This window comes from Acanthochromis polyacanthus, chromosome 7 (genome assembly GCF_021347895.1).
Source record: "Acanthochromis polyacanthus isolate Apoly-LR-REF ecotype Palm Island chromosome 7, KAUST_Apoly_ChrSc, whole genome shotgun sequence".
NCBI classification, from domain to species: Eukaryota; Metazoa; Chordata; class Actinopteri; family Pomacentridae; genus Acanthochromis; species Acanthochromis polyacanthus.
Genome location: NC_067119.1, coordinates 8,429,516 through 8,450,091, shown reverse-complemented (window position 1 = coordinate 8,450,091; position 20,576 = coordinate 8,429,516). Strand labels below are relative to the sequence as shown.

The 20,576-nt window shown below is 41.9% G+C and overlaps 1 protein-coding gene across 1 annotated transcript; it reads right to left on the bottom strand.

Moving 5' to 3' along the window:
- Window positions 1-256: 256 nt before the first annotated feature.
- On the bottom strand, window positions 257-20,058 carry scarf2 (scavenger receptor class F, member 2). Its single transcript, XM_022218973.2, has 11 exons — window positions 19,332-20,058; window positions 16,860-16,918; window positions 16,660-16,761; window positions 15,509-16,028; window positions 14,785-15,003; window positions 14,453-14,581; window positions 13,989-14,092; window positions 12,728-12,842; window positions 12,295-12,392; window positions 6,516-6,671; window positions 257-4,488 (listed from the first exon to the last, which is right to left on the bottom strand). The coding sequence occupies exons 1-11, from the start codon at window positions 19,439-19,441 to the stop codon at window positions 3,266-3,268; spliced, it is 2,835 nt and encodes a 944-aa protein (XP_022074665.1). The 5' UTR covers window positions 19,442-20,058; the 3' UTR covers window positions 257-3,265.
- Between the last annotated feature and the right edge of the window lie 518 nt (window positions 20,059-20,576).

The window sequence follows — 20,576 nt, the reverse complement described above, 5'->3', positions numbered from 1 at the left end:
GATGATTTATGCGGTGCATAGCTCAGTATATGCTTTTTCAACTTATTGCTGTTGTAGGATCGTAAAACTGGAAGCAGATACTGGGAACAGAAGCCAAGGAGAGGTCATGACCCCCTGAGAAGAAACAGGCGAAGCAAATTAGCATATGATGACTGTCACTGTAAATTGATTAAATGAGGACTGGCTTTTTAATTCTGATTTGACTATAGCTACATGTATTGCTTGTTTTTTTTTTTTTATTATTATTCCAAAGAAGTAAATGAGGAAACACCGATTTAATAACCTTACACAAATGGTCATAAAAAGTTACTATAAACAAACCACAAAAGACAAAATATACCTTACAGATGTTTTTTTGCAGCTTTTCAGGCCCTTTCTTTACAAAATGCACTGTAAGCCTATAAAAAAAAAACATAGGCGCGGGCCAGTCACTTCATAATTACACAATATTATGGTTTTACGTATATGCAGTTGTTTCAACAGTGGTATTATAGTAGTATTGTACAATCCTTTTCTGTATGAGTTAGTTTCTTTTTTATGGGAGGCAGTAATAACAAATGGAAGGAACAAGTAGGTTACAGATTTCCTCTGCAGCTATTAATGCCATATAATTACACTCTGCGTCATGCAGTTAAGTGTTACACAAACAATAACATCAACAGAGAACAATTACAAAGCCAATGTAAACTTTACAGGAGGAAAGTACTCATACTGCAGGTTTGCTTCAGAGCCAACATACAAAAAACAAAAACAAAAAAGCAAATATAACATGAAAGCCAGTTCATCGACAGAGGAACACAGAAGAACCTAAAAGGTCATATAAGCACAGCTTACAAAGATAATAAAAAGTACACAATGTATACAAGTAAAAAAACAAAAAAAACAACAACTATGAAATGTGTTGTACCTTGATAAAAACACATAACACCAAGACATTTGTCCAAATTAGCTGTGAATGTAGCATATTCTTCAGCTGAAAACAAGCGAATTACGCTTTAACAGAACTTCCTGCACACTTTAAATTATCATCCATCGTTTAAAGCTCATGTTTTGAGTGCTACTTTCAAAATAGCCAGCTGGAATAGAGACGTTTTTCTCCTCTTGACAAACTGAATTAACCATTTTTTCCCCCCCGACTTACTTATTTTAGGATCAACACTTGAAATAAACACTGGCGATGGCATTAGCTTCTTTCGCTTAAACTGATCCACAGTTGAGGCACATTTGAACACTGGAGGCGCAGTACCATTTAGTCAAACAGTCTCAGCCCAAAACAATGACATTAAAACACCTTTTTACTTCAGCGTGAATCTGCCAGCTTAAGATAAAAATGATCCTTGAGGGATAAAGCATCTTTGACAGGATTTTTTTTTCTTTTTTTTTCCCCCTCACACAGTACCCCGGCGGCATCAACAAATTCATGTGAAATGAGAATAGCTCAAATGGTGATATCGACCTAATATTCTGACTAAACTGAAAGAACGCAGAGACACACGGCAGACTCCTTCTGCAGTCTGATCTGCAGGGAAATGCAGCAATTATTCAAGCAAAACTATCTAATTCCTCTGATTTACAAGGAGGATATTGTCCTGCCTTCTTGAAAACAGAACGCGAAACTGCAGCTGTTCCTCTATTACAGAATAAATAAGTGAATTTGAAATGATTTATAATCGTGACATAAAATGAGGACATAGAATAGCTTGGGGTTTTTTGGTTTAGTGGTTTAGCTGACTGAATGAAACGTACAGTAAGAGCACATTCTGGTGATTTGGTTTTAGCAGAAGTATGAAGGAGGCTTAAACTGAACCCCTTCTTTTTTGCTGAGAGGTCGAAGAGCTTGTTTGGGATTTAGCAAACCATATCTGACAGAGTTGGAGGAGAGCTGAAATATTTCTGTATGGGAGAACACAGAAAACAACAATGATGCTCAGTGAGGAATTAAAGGTGTATCGTACGTATGGAGGACAGTTAGGCCCTAAATGTAGCATAGGTTGTGTACCTCAGGGTATCAAATTAAGATTAACATTCCTAAAACTTTGTGGATAAAAGAGAAAATATGACTATACATTGCTAACGATAATAGCCGTGTTTCCATATAACTGTCAATGTTGCAAAAAAAGAAAATGTGAATTATGCTTGATTTCCATTAACTGCTTTGGAATGAAAAAAAAACAAAAACGAAAAAAAAAAACAAGGCTCTATTGTGTAGTCAGAAGGTGGCAAAATAAGCTACGTTATGCATGGCTGAAATAAACAGAGTAGAAAATGCCAGAAACAAAACCAGTTGTTTGCTAACAGCAAAGAAAAAACCTCAAAGAAGAAGAAACAAAGTGTTGGTCATATATGAAAAAAAAGGAGAGTCGTCAGGAACTGATTTCAACTGGGCCAGTTTTGACAACGATCACGTTAATCAAATGTCAAACCTTTTTCATCACCTATTTACTCATGTTTTATAGAAGACAAAAGCCACCCTAAGCAAATCTAACAATTTTTCATTGACTTTTTCCAATGCAACACTTCAAAATGTGTATAAATATACATTATGGAAACACAGCTAATGACATCCAGCAAATCTCGCTGAGAAAGTGTTGCTCCTCGCGATCATTATTCCAGTAGATCCTCATCTGCAAAGAATAACCTTGGCATTAAGACTGAGGATTAAATCTTAAGCTGGATTAGGTGTAGAACTGAATTTCCTTATATTGGTTCATCCGAATGAGAAAAAAATGAATAAAAGAATAGCTTGCAATCCTCAGAAGATCAAATTTTCTGATTATTTTTAGTACCTATAGTACCTGTGGAGAGCATACATAAAAATAGCTATATTTCTGACAGCCTGCATGGCAAATTACAGTTACACAACTTCAAAAGCAATCCTATATAAATATAGTGGTGGGCTTACTGCAGAGGAGTAGAGATGAATGAACTTTGGATTATGTCTTTGCGCCACTGTTCTCACAGTCGTGTCCGGCTTAGCCACAGGCTGTGGTGTGAGGTTGATACATAGTTGTTACACAAAAGAAAAAAGGTTTCTTGAAATGAAATACAATGGTGTATAGAGGTTATTATAGTACGCCTCACCGATACAACTCAATTGCAGTTTAAAAGCATTTCTTACTCTTGACTGGTCCTGGAGTCACGGCACACTCAGACAGACAAAAAGTTTCTGGATTAAAAAACTACGTGGTGGTTCACCTTTCAACAAATTCATTTTAGTCTTCTGGAAATCCATCACAAACTTTGTGCAACTTGTTGTTAAAATCACTTATTTGACTACCTGTGGTGGCATTATGGCTGTCTTTTGCTGGGGTGTTTTACTTTCGGGTGTATCCACAGTACCTTCCTTGCCTTTCTTCCTGGGTGGTTTTTTTATTGGAGTCTTCTTTGGCGTAGGATCCAACAGGTCCCCTGCCCTGGAGCCGTTCAAGTCCTGCTTCTCCGGGCTCTTGGCATCGGGGGTCCCGAGGTTGGTGGCGACGGGCGCCACCATCTTTTGGAGGCTGCTGGAAGTCGGCAGCAGGGGTTTGGTGGAGCCCTGCTGGCTCAATCCGCTGGAGGCCGTCCTCTTGGCTTTCTGTGGAGGTGTGGGCTTCTCCCGAGTTCCCTTGGGTGTAGAGAGGCCGTTGGTCTTTGTCAGTCCTGTCCCCTCATTCCTGTTGATGCTTTGGGTTTTCTCCTTGAGCTGAGCAGCCAGCAGCGTGGCAGCCTCCGAGTTCATGTGAGGATGGAGGACCTTCGGGCTCTTGGGCGGCTCTTTGGGGGTTTGCTTTGGACTCTCAACGTTCTTCTTCTCAGACGAGGAGCTGTGGAAGTTGCTAATCTTCTTGAGGGCATTCTGAACAACACCGTTGATGTGCTCCATGTGGCTGGGACTGCTGTGCTCATCCCCAGACTTCTTACCTCGCAGAGGTTTGTGTTTGCTTGGGGAGCCATCTGCCTCCTTCCCCTCCTGTTTCTTCTGCTGCTCGCGATTCTTTTCCTTCATTTTCTGACGCTCTTCACTCTTGGATGAACCATCGCTTGAGCTTCTCTTTTTCTCTTTTGACACCCCAAGTGCCTTAATTCCTCCCTGCTGCTCTGGCTGAGGGGTTCCTGTGGTATTTCCATGTATCCATGACACCTTTGGTTTAGTGGACGGGTCCGGTGGGCGAGGTTTGGGCTTGCCAGGTGAAGGTGGTGGCTTTCCATTGCGCTTGGCCTCTGGTGTAGGAGTTCCATCTCCATCCTTGCCGCTGCCCTCATCCTCCTTGGACTGCTTGGAGAGTCGGGCGATGCGGGCGTAGACGGCTGCAGCTGTGGACTCTGAGCCACTGGTGGAGCCTTCGCTGTCAGAAGACTTGAGTAATGGCTGCTCGCTGCCTTCTGGTTTGGTGACACTGGTGTCTTTCAGTGAGGTGTACTCCCCTGCATCGTCTTCATCAGGAACGGCTTCCGCTTTCTCTGCTGCTGGGCTGGGGCTCCGCTTCTCTTTGCTTTCATTCATAGACTCTGGGGATCATTGGCACATGAGCAGACATTAATTCAGGATGCTGTAGTTTAATTTACTACACTATGGGATTTCAGTTATACAGCCTGACATGGTCTGATATGACCTGAAGCATATGGCTTACGACTGTTTCTACTGTCTCCTGAAAAGTCGGTTCCTATATGACTAAACTAAACAGAATGATTCATTTTTACTAGTTATAACTGTGGGCAAGTTTAGGCACCAGAACCATGTAGTTAGGTTTGGAAAACAGCACGGTTTGGGTTAAAATAAACCATTTCAGAGAATGTTTGTTCTTCTCCATTTTCAGGGTTACCAGGGTGATGAGTCAGATCTAATTTTTGACTGGTTGGCTGAAATAGAGCAACAGTAAACCAATAACATAAATGGCAAAGATATGTTGAAATGAAACTGTTTAAGAAGGCAGTTTTTTGGACATAGGGCTGGTTTGCTAATATTTGACAACTTTTAAAGCAAATAATATTGCCTGTGTCACTGGGTCAGCTTGACAACTTGATGGTTTTCTTAGTGTCTTGTGTTAAACTCTTCAAGGCAATTCAAGGGACCTATTACCACCATTTAAATCAATGAGTAATTGCCAGATCAGTATTCTAATTTAATGATTTAGATGCAGTTTTAAAGTTTCAAATACTATTTAGATGGTTTGGGTTGAAATGCAGTGTTGCATCAACTTAACATCGTTTACAAAAAAAAATCAGGTTGAGGTAGCTCAATGAAATCGACATGATAACCTTAATTTTTCATCATCTTGAGGTCAGGATTTCAATCCCCCTCTCCTACTTATTGAAAACTGGAGGAACTTAGTTTTTTTAACTGGCTGACTTAACAACTTGTGTTCATTATTATGGCAATTAAGTACAACACACATTAAAAAAATCCTTTTAAATAACACGGAAATACTAGCCAGAACAATTTTGTTTTCATTAATAATCAACGAAATCATTAAATAAGTAATCATTTAAAATGCATTTGATTATGGAGGAAAAGCTAATTCCCTTTACTCGGTGTACTTTATTACTTGAACATAAATTCAGTAGAAGCTGTCATAACTCAAAAATTTAGATACAAACTGCTGTTATTGTTTTGTTTTTGTTGAGCAGAAACATTACAAGTACACCGTGTTTTAGCATTCACCAAAAATCCCATAATTGTTGAAACATTTATGCAGCGAGTGAGTCAATCAAGACAGTCACTGAATAATCATACTGAAATAGAACAATGTAATAGCAGAGAACAAAATACAAATGGTAGCATGCGAATCTGAAACTTCTAAACGATGACTTTTATCTGTGACCTTCATAAACAGCATTTCATTGTTTATTTTATAAGGAGACATTTTATCTTGTTAATTCTCAACAGGAAAGCACTAAGACGCATGTTGTTTAAATATATCTTTACCATCTCAATTGCTACTTCACATACTTAGGCTGGACTGACTCCAATGCAGAAGCTTCTATCAGTGCAGTTCTAATTCAAAAACCTTTTCATGGTGTTTTCAGGTATTATTTTATGCCTGAGGCTTTTTTACTCAGACTCCATTGTTTCAAAGTCCTTGAAACATTAACAGGGAGAGGGTAAACCAAACCAAATGGCTACATGAGCACTAAAGCACACGCACACACACACACAATATCCCCATAAATAAAGCCTGATTTGTAGTGTCATATGTCCAGAATAGAAACCGATGGAACATGGTGCTTTCCACCAAACTTGAAATAGTTAGTCACTGTTTGGATTTGTGCCACATGCTGACTTGACCATTCCATTTCCTGTTTATACTTGACTTGTTCTCAAAGCTAAACCTGAGACGAGATGGCTTGAGATTAAAAGCCAACTATCTCCATAATGAGATTTACAGAAGTGCATGAGTCACTGCACGGTCAAAGCCAGCAGCCAGACTTCTTCACAAACATGTGCCTATCTTCATGTTAAGGCCCCTCGATGCCCAAGACAAACTGTGCGTCATTCCAGATAGCTAAACTGTTTATTTACTCAAATGATGACTCACCTTCATGGGGAACACAGTAAACTGGGCCCTCATCTCCGCTCTCAAAGGAAGAGAAGGACTCCTGGGACGACCAGGACGAGGGGGAGGGCTGCTCAGCCACGGAAGGGGGCTCGATGAAGCTGCAGTTGAAGGTGTTCTCCGGGTCGTGGTGGGCTACTGAGAACAGAAAACAAATGCAGAAGCCAAAAGGTCAGTCGGAGGGTATTGTACTGTGTTACAAGAACAACAGTCTGTTCTCACTCAGTCTCACAGCGGAGTTGAGGAAAGCGTTGGTTTAAGTGAGTGTGCAGGAAAAAAAAAAGGTTTTATTGGTTTTGCATGTGAGCTAACTAAGGCTCCCACATTATGGGTTTTTCAGAAACAAATGCTGATATTTTTAAGTCGCTGTTTGCACACACAGATTATTAGACTTAGATTTTTCACTGTGAATTTCATTTGTAGCAAGTGAAAAGGAAAGTACGTATGTAAGAAATTCTCAATCAACACCAAGAATAATGACTTTGCTTTGCTGGGTCAGCGGCTCTGTTGATGCAAACTATCTGTCTGGTTATCAACCATGCATTTGCCCGTTAAAAGCCAAGAAGCAGACAAGATACAAGAAGAAAAAGGCACACCAACTTGCCTGAAAACAGCTTCTTAAAGTGTGAACTATTTCTTTTCACCCTTACACTGTTTGGTTTGACATTTGACAGCAGTGAAAACACTCTAAATGTCTTTGTTTTAAGCTAAAATGTGATTACTTTTCCTAAAGTGACCCAAAATACCCAGAATTAAGAATATTTTCAAGCTTTGTATTTGTACAGGTGCCACAGATGTTTGTTCATTAAAGCTGTTCGAGATCAAACATGGCCTTCATCTATTGAAATGGATTGCAGATCCTCCAGTGTAGATCAACTCAAGGAAAATGGTGACCTTAATGTCAAAGAACAACACAATCACCTGCTCCTTACTTCTCCATCAGGTTGAAGGCAGAATGGCAGCAGAAAATGTCATTGAAAAGATTCCAAGAGCTTCAAGATTGGCTCTTTCCAATGCCCTTTTCAGCTTCAATTAAATATATTGCCATAATGGTTTTGTATTGAGATCTAAGGTGAAGTAGGTGATGATATTGTGTGATGGATTTTTCTGAAAAAAAAAAAAAAACGAGGGGTCTAATATCTAAAAGAATACAGTCACCTTGCTCTCTGAAACAATAAATAAAGGCTGAATCATCCATGTATTATTATTTATACATTCTAAATATATATTTGTAGTTCGAAATTTAGTGCAGATGCATGTTATAAGGGAATTATGACATGTGAAGGCATAGAATACAAACAGTAAAGGTTAAAAATCATGGTGCTGCAACAAATAGTACTTTATCCGATAGACGGACAAAGGACTGGATTCTAAGTTGAACTCTTCTGCTCTTTTCTAGCATTTCGGTGCTCGGCCAAATGAGCCACAAATGGCTCTTTCGTCATCTTCTACCAAATCCTCTCCCTCAAATGTAGGTCAAGTCATGTTTCTCTCCCTGCTGCTCTCTCAGCCCTCAGACGCTGCAGCATTTTGCTGACCCTTCACTCTCAGGACAGCTGCGGTTTCTGGCGGACACTTTGGGTTGATCTTCCCATCTTGAACGTTGCAGTTTTGGCCCAAGCTGCGCTGGGCGTTAACTCGACACAACCGACCACATCAGATGCTCGTGCCCGGTGACACATGGGTCCATCCGTTTGTTTAGACATCAGATAAACCCTGTATGGAAGGAATCCCCCTAACTATAGCAGGACCCCGGCCAGGAACAAATCCTCGCTCCATAGCTGTTGTTGTTTGACTATGACTAAAATGATGTGCTGCTTTATGAGATCTACATCTGGATTTTTTCAGACTTGATGAAATGTAAAAACACCACTAGATGAACTTTGTATTTCAGCTGTAAAACCGTAGGCAGCCTGTAGAGGTCACACAGCTTTTTTCATTCTCATTGCATCTCCTGTTGTTAGTGTTACATATATGCATGCAATTTTAAAATGCTCAGAACATGACATTAAAATGCAATACAGTCACAGCACATTTAGCAGACGACCTGTTTAGAGGTTCCTCTCGCCATAAAGCGTAAGCCAAACATGTCTGGTTTATTTTTCATCATAAACCAGTCTGATGTTTACTGTCTTGCTTCCCGCGACCATCCATCTGGCTCGCACCATGTGACTTTGGGTTGCTCTTAACTTTTACTCAAACAACAGCCAGATTTAGTCATGTTGTTGTTGTTTCTCTTGAGTTTGCTCTAGTTTTTCTGGTTTTGATTTTAGTCAGAAATTACCGTTTTAAAGCTAGGAAATGTGACTCATTAATCTTTATTGATACCACTAATCCAAAACAATTGTTCCTTAAAGAAGATTTTCTTACATCGTACCAAAGCAAGCGGTCAAAACCTCCCAAACAACATGTTTGACTTTGGGAGTCTTTCTGTTACTTCTGGGACGGATAATGTCAACACAGGTGCAATATGTCTACAATAAGTCAGAGCAGATGTGTGTAAAAGGGTCAAAACAGACCAAAAATAGCAAGTATTCTGATATATAGAGGGGACTTCCATCCAAGGGCACTCACTTATGGGATTATTTAGAGATATCCTGTTTAACAAAAGATGCCAGCCTGCTTTTTTGGTGGGTGTAGTTGGACGAATATGGCTACAAAAAGGACTCTAAGGTTGCTATCTTCATTGGATTAACTGCTAAAGTGAAATCATGCTTATCTGGATGGGGTATATTTAAAACAATCCATAAAAACAGAACTCAGCAAAATATTTATTTTCTTGCTTGTGTTGTACGTCGCTTTGGACAAAAGCGTCTGCTAAATGAAATTGTAGAATTGTAGAATTTAACCAGAGATGCAGGTGATAAACACTTTCAGTGAGGAATACAGTAAATAAATAATGCAAATATGAAATAAATGAGTACGTATGTGCTGTGTATGCATGTCTGCACTCTTACTGTGCAGCAGCAGGCAAACAGGCAGAGACTCTGAGGCTCTGAGGAATGTAGAACAGCTAACCTATGCAACGATTTTAGTCATGTTAGTCAACAAGCTAACACATGGGCATTTTCCGAGATTACTTTCTATGCAATGATGAACAACTGCTGCCCTTGAAAGCTGCTTCCTCCAGACTGCGGGGCAGATTGCTCTGCAGACTGGACGCCACTGTGATCCCTCCCTACATGGAGGCCAACACACAACAGGGCATTATTGACCTACCCCAGCTGCAGAGCCTACACCGCCACAGTTGCTCAGTGGGGCAGCGCTAGTCTAGAGCCTAAAGAACCGGACTGCAACGTGAAAGCTGCCAGTTCAAATACCTGCTCCAGCTCTGGACGTCTGTGCATTGAATGACTCACCAAAAATAACAAGAATCAATGCTTTTTAGCCTGGAAGAAGCTCGTTCCAGCGTTATGAGACCACATACAGGGTCTTCAACGAACACAGTAAATTGAACGACCTCCAACATACAGCCTGTAGATCTAATCATTATCATTAACAAATTCACATAAATGCAGGCTTATACACATCGGTTCACACTATTAAAACTCTACGCTGCTTTTTTCCCACCTTACCTAATGCACTTATGTGTGACTTTAGGGTGTGAGAAAGTTTCCTTGCCCATTTTTATTAGCCAGCTCGCTTGTGTTGCTGCAAATACATTTGCGATCCGCTGCCAACTTTCCCTGGATAAATAAAGATGAAAAAAAGCAGGTGGTGCTGCTCTCAGCACTCATCCATGAGGAAGCATTTGGACACAGAGGATGCAAGGAATGCCGGACAGGCGTGAATATGGCAGGGCGGGGAGTAAATATGCTTCAAATGGAATGCTAATCCACAAGTAAACAACCTAAAATTTCACCAAGAAGGGAATAGGTGACGGTTTGTTTATCTAACTCTACCCAGGAGTAAATGTTGTCTTCTGTCCTCTATCCCACCACCTCGGATCCTTCTTTTTATTTTTATTTCTCTCCTGCCACATCTGTTGCCACTGACCCTGGTGTGGATAAATCACAGTTCTGACACTAGCTGGGGTAAATTTGACCACTTCCTGTTTCCAGCCCCACTGGGCCCCCTCTGGAATGTGTGTGTGCAGGACTGTGGAGCTCCACTCAGAGTTAGAGTTTCTAAATGTTGGCAGACCACACTTCTGTGGGTAGCCCAACAGAAAGCAGAGTAGCACAAATTTTGATAGAACAAAACCAGGAAGAAGAGAGACATCCACCATTTGTGATAGGCATGGAGGTGTACCTTTAAGTTTGACTACTGCGTGGCACTTTTATTTAATGTAAAGGCCTAAAAGTGGATGACTCTTTTCTTTACTTGCAGGCGAAACCCACTCCTGTATCTTTCTTGAAAACTGTGACATGTAAAGTTTGTTCCAGCTCTTCACAAACAGGCATTAATATTCCACACCACAAAGACAAAGGCAGCTCTGTCCCAGTGTTGTATCCTGAACCGAGGCATAATGGAGACAGATTCTAGCCTAAATAATCAGCTGGATAACTGAGGAGGCACATGCTGCTCAGACATGGTGAGGAAAAAAACCAGGTCATCATGTTTTAACTCCTTCTACGCCGCGCTGACTTCAAAAGGCCTCGTTTAAAGTTTGCAAATTTCCACAGCGCTGAAGGCACAGCAAAGATAGGAAGCTCTGTGCCATTGAGCAGCCGTGTAATCTTGTGGTCTATAAAATGTCATTATATAAGGAAACTCTCACATGTGACACACTGGGGCCAGGGATTGATTTTTATTGGTTAGCACATGACTGATTCTAATTAGTATAAACGTCATATTGATGTTATGTTGATGTTGGCAGCTAAACATTAACTCCCCTATAGGGTTAGGCTGTGGCAACAGATTTATCCAGCACTGTCACAGCAAAGCATAATCATATATATGGTAATATAACTTCATTACAAAGGGACGAGACGACCATCTGCTTCCACAAACGCTTGTTTTTTTTTAGAGAAATTCAGATAATTAACGTTGCATCTTTGATCCCGAAAGAAAAACAACCAAGATAAACTGTGAGTTGCCGGGCTTTAAAGACCAGCATATCGTCTGTGTCTACAATAAAAAAAGACCGGAGTCGCAGACAGATCTGTCACACACCACGAGACCTCCGCATGGAGCTGCAAGAGCTGCAGCGTCCACCCAAACAGTGCAGCCTTTGATAGCGCGTCACTCACCACCAGACGGGCCCCCCCAACAACCACTGGCCTTCTTTTAATAACACAGCCTCCCCCCTCCTCCTCCTCCTCAGCACAAGAAGAGGAACAAAAAAAACTCTTGGGGAAGAAGACAAGTAAAAGAGTAAAGCAAAAGGGAGGAAAAAAGCCCAAGTTTAGGGTTGTAATAATATGAACACATGGCATTTGAGAGTGCCAAGAATAATAATGGGCTCTAAAACCAGTGCATTCCTTTCAAATGAAACCCCATACTCGCCTGGCAGCCACCAGACACGTTTCAACCCTATTCATCATCTGAGAGGCAGACTAAGGTAGCACAAAATGCTGCCATTCACTGCTGTCATTGTCTCCGCTGTGTCGGACTGAGAAAGCACCGAAACACAGATTTCCGCAACATATTGCATGTCAGAATCTGAAAATCATTACATTTCACAGGCTGCTAATGAAGCTGAGAAGGACACACACTTTAGCAGACTGTGTTGTGCAAGCAGTAGAGGGAAAGATTACATAAAATACAGCAGCTTCTGGCAGCGCTGCGATGGGATATGAGAGAGAGTTTTGGGGCTTACCGACTACTTTGGGCAGTTTCTGTCGCCTCAGTGGAATACGGGGGAGTTTAGTGCTGATTCGGCTGAAACGTCCACACAGGATCCGCTTGGCTTTTTTGCTGTTGGTAGAGTTGTCTTGGTTAGGATTGAAAAAAGGGATGACGCCACGGAAATCCAAATGAATCATTCAAAAGAGGCATTTTTAAACCTGGCCCCCTGCCTCCCATTTTTTGAGGGCTCAGGGGCTGCTCATATTGCTATTCACAGTGCAATGTCAATATATAAAAAGTACTTAAAATACAATTTATATGCATTTATTCACTGAACAATCTAGTGCCTGGGAGAAGAAAAGGTAAAAAGAAAATATACTCAGATATTTTCGTAACCAGGGCGAACCTCCTGGTAGAAAGTGAAACCTCTAGGACTGTCAGGGAGGTGAAGATCTGTCACTCACTTGTGGTCGTCTTTGTGTCGACACAGGCAGCAGCAGCACAGCAGGGAGAGGAGGACGATCAATAAAAAGGAGACCAGGGTTCCAGCTGCGATCACACCCATCCGCTGGTTGGGCTCTGAAAGATGAAAAGCAGGGAATTCTGGGTGTGCCACACTGATGCAGGGAAGCTCTGAATGCCAGTTTCAACACATCTCGCCCCTCTGTTATAACTAACAATTAAAACTGTGGCACATAAATCCACTGTGAATGTAGTTTTTAATAATGTCACAGTATTCACAACAAAGACAAACAGTGCTGTGGAAGTTATTGATTTCAATTCCTGACTGACATTAAGGGATCTCTGGGGAAATGAGGTAGCAACGGGCTGAAATTCACAACAAAAACACCGAAATTAAACCTTCCTCCCTCAAACATGGGACCACTTAGCCTTTCATTACTGATTTCCTGCACCCCCATCTGTGTACTACATGCCCTCCACCATATGTTGTCGATGATTTATTAACACCCCTCCCTCCTAAAATGGAATACACCCTCAAATTTAATAACTGCTGTGTTGCATAAGTGTGAATGGCATTTTTGCAAGAACAGATGACACAAGAAGAAAAGGAAAAACTACCCGTTAAGGGGGTGAAAAGCAGCGACCCTCGGGTTTTTAAGACTGTCAGATAAGTCTGAGATAGATTGTTGGGCAGCCTTTGTGTGACATGTTGTCATTGCTAGTTTGGAGAGAGGGTGAGATAAAAGGTCTTATGATATCACTGACCAACTTGCCACCACCCATTATGTCCACTGGTGATAATTCCTGCTATCTTTGTGTGTTGTACATTGATTTTCTCCACGCCGGCGTCCAATGATCTGCTTCCAAATTCAGTCTCCTTTCAAAATTCTATTTTTCAATCCTCTTCTCCATCCCTCTCTTCATTCATTCTTCCTTCCTTCCTCCCTTTCTTTCTCTTCTCTGGCTGGACAGGAACAGAGCCAACAAACACAGCCATAAAAAGGACACCGGTCTCGGTCTGGAAACACTATCAAGGTCCCTAAATCTCCCGCAACACACATTGACCTGAATAGATGTGTTTGTTGGTGCTCAGTGTGTACAGCCAGATACTGGCATCTGAAATCTGGACAAACAGTTCAAAGTGTTCTTTTGCAGGACATGCAAAGAAAAAAAATACCAGTTTTCTCCCAGAAATGGGTCATTTTGGGGAAGAAACCCAACTAACCAACCACAAACTATCAAAGAAAATTAACGTTTTCTTACGGAGATGGCAGGCACCAGACACAGGGTCGCAGTTCTTGTCATGGCAAGAGCAGGTTTGGTTGCAGTTGACTCCAAACTGCCCAGGTTGACAGGTCATATTGCAGCTTTAGCGCAAAGAAGAGACAAAAACAACATCTGTTTAATGTTCATTCCAAGCGACAGATGTGTAAAGTGGGACAAAAAAAGGAAAGCAGAAATGAGATAAGTGGGATGAGCTCTTTGTTCCAAGTCTTTTTCTCTGTGATGAGTAGGAATTTCACTTCTCTTCTCTTCCTAAGAACGTGATTCATCAGTTGAAAAAATGCCTCAGAACCCAAAAACGCTCATTCCTTCACATCTCAAGATATATCAGCGAGTGACAAACGTAATATGAAAGCATCAAAATTTTTCACTGTGAGCTGTACGTAAACCTGCTGAGGGCATAAACATGTGTCTTTTGGACTAGGAGGTGTCTCATGACTTACTAGGTGCCATAAAAGCCCGGGTCACACAGGCACTCTCCGGTGACAACATGACAGATGCCGTTGAAACAGTGACTGCAGTTGTTCTCGCAGTTCTCGCCGTATGTGCCGTTGGGGCAGCGCACCTCACACCTAACAAACATGAGAAGGAATGCTGTGATTACTGTCATTTTCATGCCTGGAAGTACGAGTCATGGACATGCAGAAAATTGCATTCTAATAGCTAGCAGTTAAACACACTATTTTGTTTTAAATGTCTGAAATGACAGAGCTCTGCAGGAACAAAGCGGCTGACTCCATGGACCACCGTGTTTTGTTTGTCTGCGTCTCCTTACCTGTCCCCAGTCCAGCCGGGGTTGCAGTGCGAGCACTTGCCGTGAATGGGGTCACAGTGGTGGCCATCTTTGCAAGTCGGACACACTTCCTGGCAGTTTTCGCCGAAGAAGCCCTTGGTGCAGAGCTGATCGCACCGAGTCCCGTTCCAGCCTCGGTCGCAGGTGATGCAGCGTCCTTCTGTCACCTTACAGGGCTGCTGGCCTTTGCAGTGTCCACACCTGGTTGCAATCGAGCAAAACAAGAGCTGTCATTTGTCTTGGTCATGCCAAAACTTCCTTCTTATTTACCGCATAATGAAACCACATTTTATACTTTAAATTGTTGCTCTAATGATCATTTAAAGAGGTAGATAAAAAGTGAACTCTGGCTGTGTTCTTTTTTGGTTTATAGCAGCTGTATCGTGTGAGAGCAGCACAGTCCGTGTAAGGTAAATCACTTAACCTGAATTGCTTTTACATGCTGACTGCTGATTATGGGATAATGTGAATACCAACCCCCAAATCTCACTCTATCACTGCTCCATTAAGCTACATGTTCAGATATTTTATGGGTTATCATCTGCAGCGTATATCAGATCTTATTTCCGATCACAACTGCAAAACCGCACTATGATGTGGTTCAGTGAAGGAAACTGAGCATGAGGCATCTGTACAACTGCATGTTTCCTGTGTTTTTGAAATGGTACATTTGCTCTCGGCCAAGTTTTTTTTTCCTTCCTCCCACCTGTTCCTGCAGTTTTGACCATAGAATCCTGCGGGACATGGTTCCCTGCAGAACTTCCCACGGTACCCCGGAGTGCAGGTACACGAGCCGTCCGCCTGGTTGCATTTGCCGTGGATGCACTGGCAGTATCGCTCGCACCGCGGGCCCCACAGCCTCTCGCGGCACTGGCAGCGTCCCGTGAACTGGTCGCACGGCGAGTTGTTACAGTTGCACTGGATCGCACAGTTCCTCCCCGTCCAGCCAGGATTGCACAGACACCTCCCAGTCATGGCATCGCACACGGAGTTGATGCTGCAGTAGCAGTTGTTGTTGCACTGGGGACCCCAGACGCCGGGGTGACATGTGCATTTTCCTGTGTCCTGGTCGCACTTCCCCTTCTGGCATAGACATGCGTTCTCGCAGTTAGGTCCCCATCGATTGTGGTTGCAGGTGCACTCGCCGGTTAGGTCATCGCACTGGCCATTGGGGTAACAATTACATTTCCCCTTGCAGTCTGGGCCCCAGAACTGGGCAGGGCACTCTGTTAAAAGATAGTGTCATCAGGAAATGAAGAAAAGCTTGTCAAAATCCCTGAAGAATTAGAATGTACAGTTGTGCAAGTGACTCTGGGACGCTAAAACTAGGCCAAGTAGTACTAAAATACTGATAGCAGGCTTCATGTTCAAGTTGGTCACATTTTAGTTTTATATGTAAGCAACATTTTCTGATTGCCAACAAAAAACAACATTTCCAAAATACTGTTGAAGACATATTGGCATTAGATGAAAAAGGGATCAGCGTATTTGTTAGCCTTCATCCCAAAGGGAACATGATACAAATGTCATGGCAATCCATTCAATAGCTGTTCATAATGACAAAGCAAAAGCCACAGGATCATCAAAATCAGTAGGATTTGTTCTACTAAGCATTGCGACTGTTTATATTAAATTTTACTGGGCAGGTGTTGTCATATTTCAGCTTGAATCCAAGTGCTAAACCAGTTGACCGACAACAAAAAAGCTGCCATCTCTTGAATTTTGCACCTAACGTGGCTAAACAACCAAAAAGTGGTTCTATTGAAAACACTTTCCATGCATTCGCACTTTCAACACCACCGCCACAGGAAAAAATATAGAAATTCAGACTGAAACAGAAGTGAAAGAATCTCTTACTAGTTTCACAGCTCGCTCCAAAGTATCCATGACGACAGCGGCATTCATTCGGCCTGACACACACCTCATTTTCCTTGCAGGTGAAGTTGCCTTCACAGAGAGCTGCGGTGAGAAAGAACAGGCCACATTATTCAACCGGACTTGCACAATGAGCCGTGTGACGTGTGCTGATAAATGTTAGCACTCTTTATGGTACGTACGTGTCAGGCATTCATCCCCTAGCTGCCCCCATCCACTGCAGCACACCGATCCCGATGACCTGGAGAAAAGAAAAAGGGGAGAAAAAGTTACAGGAATGAGAGGGGGAAAGATGAAACCGAAATACAGTAAAACAAACACATCTCAAAGCGGCAACATCCACACCCAGCTCAGGCCTCTCTGATCTCACATTTCTCATTGATGTGGCCAGATTCTGCAATTGTACACAGTGCATTGTACATATGCTTAGCACATTGTACTATAATTATCTCAATTTGGGTCACTGTAATCTCAAACGCCCTTAAAACTGCGCAGCTTATCAGGCTATTTAGCTTCCCTCAGCCTTTGGGGAGCAGCGTGGATATTTTGGAGACGAGGCCTGACAGGAAAGGATGGTTCCTCTTCCTCCCACGCCTGTGACCTCCGTGGGGCCCCTGCAACACGTCAGCTTCCACCAAATTGTTCGAAGATGACAGTTTGCTTTCATTTAGTGCAAAAGGGAGCAGCACTGTTTTTTTATTATGCCAAAACAGGCACGTGCTGGAGATCACAGGTCAAAACCTCTGTATTCTTTGTCTTGTTATGAAAGGAAGATGATTTTTAAATACGTGCTTCTTTGACCGCTTTATTTCCGAAACATGGCAGTGGATTTTAGTTTTGATCAATAACTGCAGTCAACACGAGTTCGACCTTTGCTGACCTTTAACACTGAGCCAAGCTGTGCCAGAACCAGAGGTGATAAATTGCATTCAGTGTTTTGTGAAATTATTTTGGGTGTTTAGAGGCAAAGCTGCAGCCCTTTCATTACCACATAAAGAACGCACCAACTACCTCTGCCAAGCGCTTCGACAGTCGCTCTTTCACCAATTTGAAAACACATTTTCTGCATCAGTGCTGAAAACATCACAAGGCTAACAGCTTTTTTTGTTGTTGTTCCCAAATGTTTTTTTTTTGACACGAACACTTGAAACTCGAAAACAATGAGCGTTAAAGACATCAACAGGCAGCTGGGTTGGGATTTGTTACCTTTGCAGCCAGATTCAGCAGCTGATTTAGTAATGTGAGGACTCTTATTGGAAACGCTGACAAGTGATGATAAATGCTGAACTACTTCCCGCTATTCAGGTCAGAAAAAATAAAAACATAATGGGCATAATGGAAAAAACAGGCGAGTGGTGAGTGACGAGTTCACTGTAATGAATGCTGAATACTGCAAGGAGGGCAAAATGTCAAACTTGTAGAGCAGCAGGGGTCGGTGCTGGGTTTTATACACTGGTGTATTTATATATGTATCACACTGAAATCTTCACAAAGCACGGAGGACGTATTTTTCCTCCCGAATGACAATTTGTTGCCCAGTGAAGCAAAAGAAAAATCTATGAGATGACAGCGCAAGTTGAGCTTTTGAGGAGCAGCTCCTGATTACTTTCATTCTGAGCGCACAGGAAAATGTGTGGCTTTTCAGATAAGCTATTTTCAGCTTTGGTCCAAGAGCGTTCACCGCACAGGAAACATTCACTTTCTTTTTCAGTCCCATGCTCATCCATCCTAAAAAAAAAATAATCTGTAAAGCTATGCGAAGAAAATAGAGACACTTCAGCAAACAATGAGCACTTCTCATTCTTAGAAAACATGCTGGAGAATTAGCTCCCAACTACATTTGCTGCTTCTGGCCTCCCGCATTTTCAAGATTCATAGACGACAGTCCAACAAGCTTGGATGCTGCAGTCAGTAATTGTGGACTTGGATGCTTTTCTTTTACACCAGACATCCACATAAGCTCATCCAACACTGCTTTTTGGATGTCTTTGAGAGCAGGCAGTGTGGAATCCCAGAATATAATACAATTGTGCTTCACATAATTGATATTTTTCTTGAATATCAACCAAAATGTGCTAAGTTAAGCTAAAAAATCCAACTTTTCACTGTTCTCCAAGTCCACAACAGTGTCTTATCCAAAGGTGCCACGACTGCGTCAGTGAGAGCGCCCCCTACAGGCTATACACAACACTCCTGCTCCAGATGTACACATCTGTATAGCTGCTTTCTTCAATGGACTCCTCCTCCTGCTGCTGCAGCTACAGCAGACAGAAAACGCGTTATATGTAAGAAAGAAATGGGTCAACGTGAAATGATCTATCAAAAAACAATGCTGCTAAGACTTCTTGATAAAAAAAAAAGTTTACAAAGTTTGCAGTGAGAGGATGGATCCACACAAAACTTTTCTAACTTTGGCGAGAACCGCTATTTGCGCATGAGGCCAACACTGCAAAAAACGTGAAGTTCTGAGTGTCTCAAACACATTTTCCCTTCCAGCAAACTGTAAAATACAACACGAATGCAATAAAGCCACCTTTTTTTAGCCTCCAAATCTGATTTGTTTGGAAGAAAATCCTGAAAGAAAGCAGAAAAGTTAAGAACAAATCCGATTTGCATTGAAATAAATCCCATTTCCTCCTTCGCTGCATGCTTACCCAGGTGCTTTGCACACATTCCTGCCTTTAGGGTTGAGTTCTTGGCTGAAACCGGAGCAAAAATAAAGACAAACCACCGCAACAACAGCAAAAGAGTTCTTTACTTCCATTGTACAAGCAGCATCATCCTTCTAGACGCCGTTTTCACTCCCGCATTTCCCCTCTTTCTCCAAAAGTACCAACGGAGGGCTTTCACTCTACTTTACACACTCCGGTGTCTTTTACGCACATAATCCAGATGTTTCTGCGTTATGAAGAAGCGTTTAAATCCTTGTTTTGAGGTGTTTAAAGAGTCTTGTCACCACCTACGCCATCGAGAAACTCAGCAGCAGAAAAAAAAACTGACCAGCGACAGCAATCCCAACCGCACAGCTGAAAAAAAGTCACAAACCCAACACTTCACAGTATTCTTCATGAACGTCTTGCAGTGCGCCGTTTTATTCCATTAAAAGGCTGTATAAGAGGCCATTACGCATGTGGCTCCCAACTTATCATGAATATTAAAAAAAAAAAAACTTTTTCTGGCCAAAAATAATGTCATCCACGCGTCTGGAAACACACCGATTGTTGGTGATCTTTTCCAAAACAACAACAATAAAGTAGATTATCTCCGTTTCGCTTTTTTTGTCCTCCCTGAGGAGAGGCGCTTAATCCGTAACTTTGGTCCTCACTTGCGCTCTCAGGAGTGGCAGGAGGGAAATTCCTGATTTGTTACTCTATCTTTGGCTTTGTGCGCCATGCGTGCGCCACCAAATTTACATAGGCCTGTGCAGCAGGGTCTGCGTTAATGGCATGGGCTCAAAAAGTCATCACACAAAAAACAAAACATGTGGGCTGATTTTACATTTTAATAAAGAAAACAAAACAAAACAATTATAATACGAAAACATAAAAAAACATTGCTGTTTAATGCAATGTAATGAATCACTATCACCACTTAGAGCTGCACATTTTTATCATCTTAATCTACAAAATGAAAAATTACAGATATGCATTTGATTTGGAGAATAGAAATCAACCTGAAAACCCATTTTAAAGTAGTTTTAATTGATGGATGAGGAAAGTGTGTGTGTTTGTCTTTGTGTTGGGGGCAGGAGGGGGCAGCAGTGTAGTAACTACATGTGAGACAATAGCTCCCCCATCTGTTAACACCAACGAAGTGGTGATGACATATGGTGCCTACCTGCATTAAATCCTCGAGAAAAATGCAAATCCTGAGCCTCTTAATCCAGGAGAGATGCCATG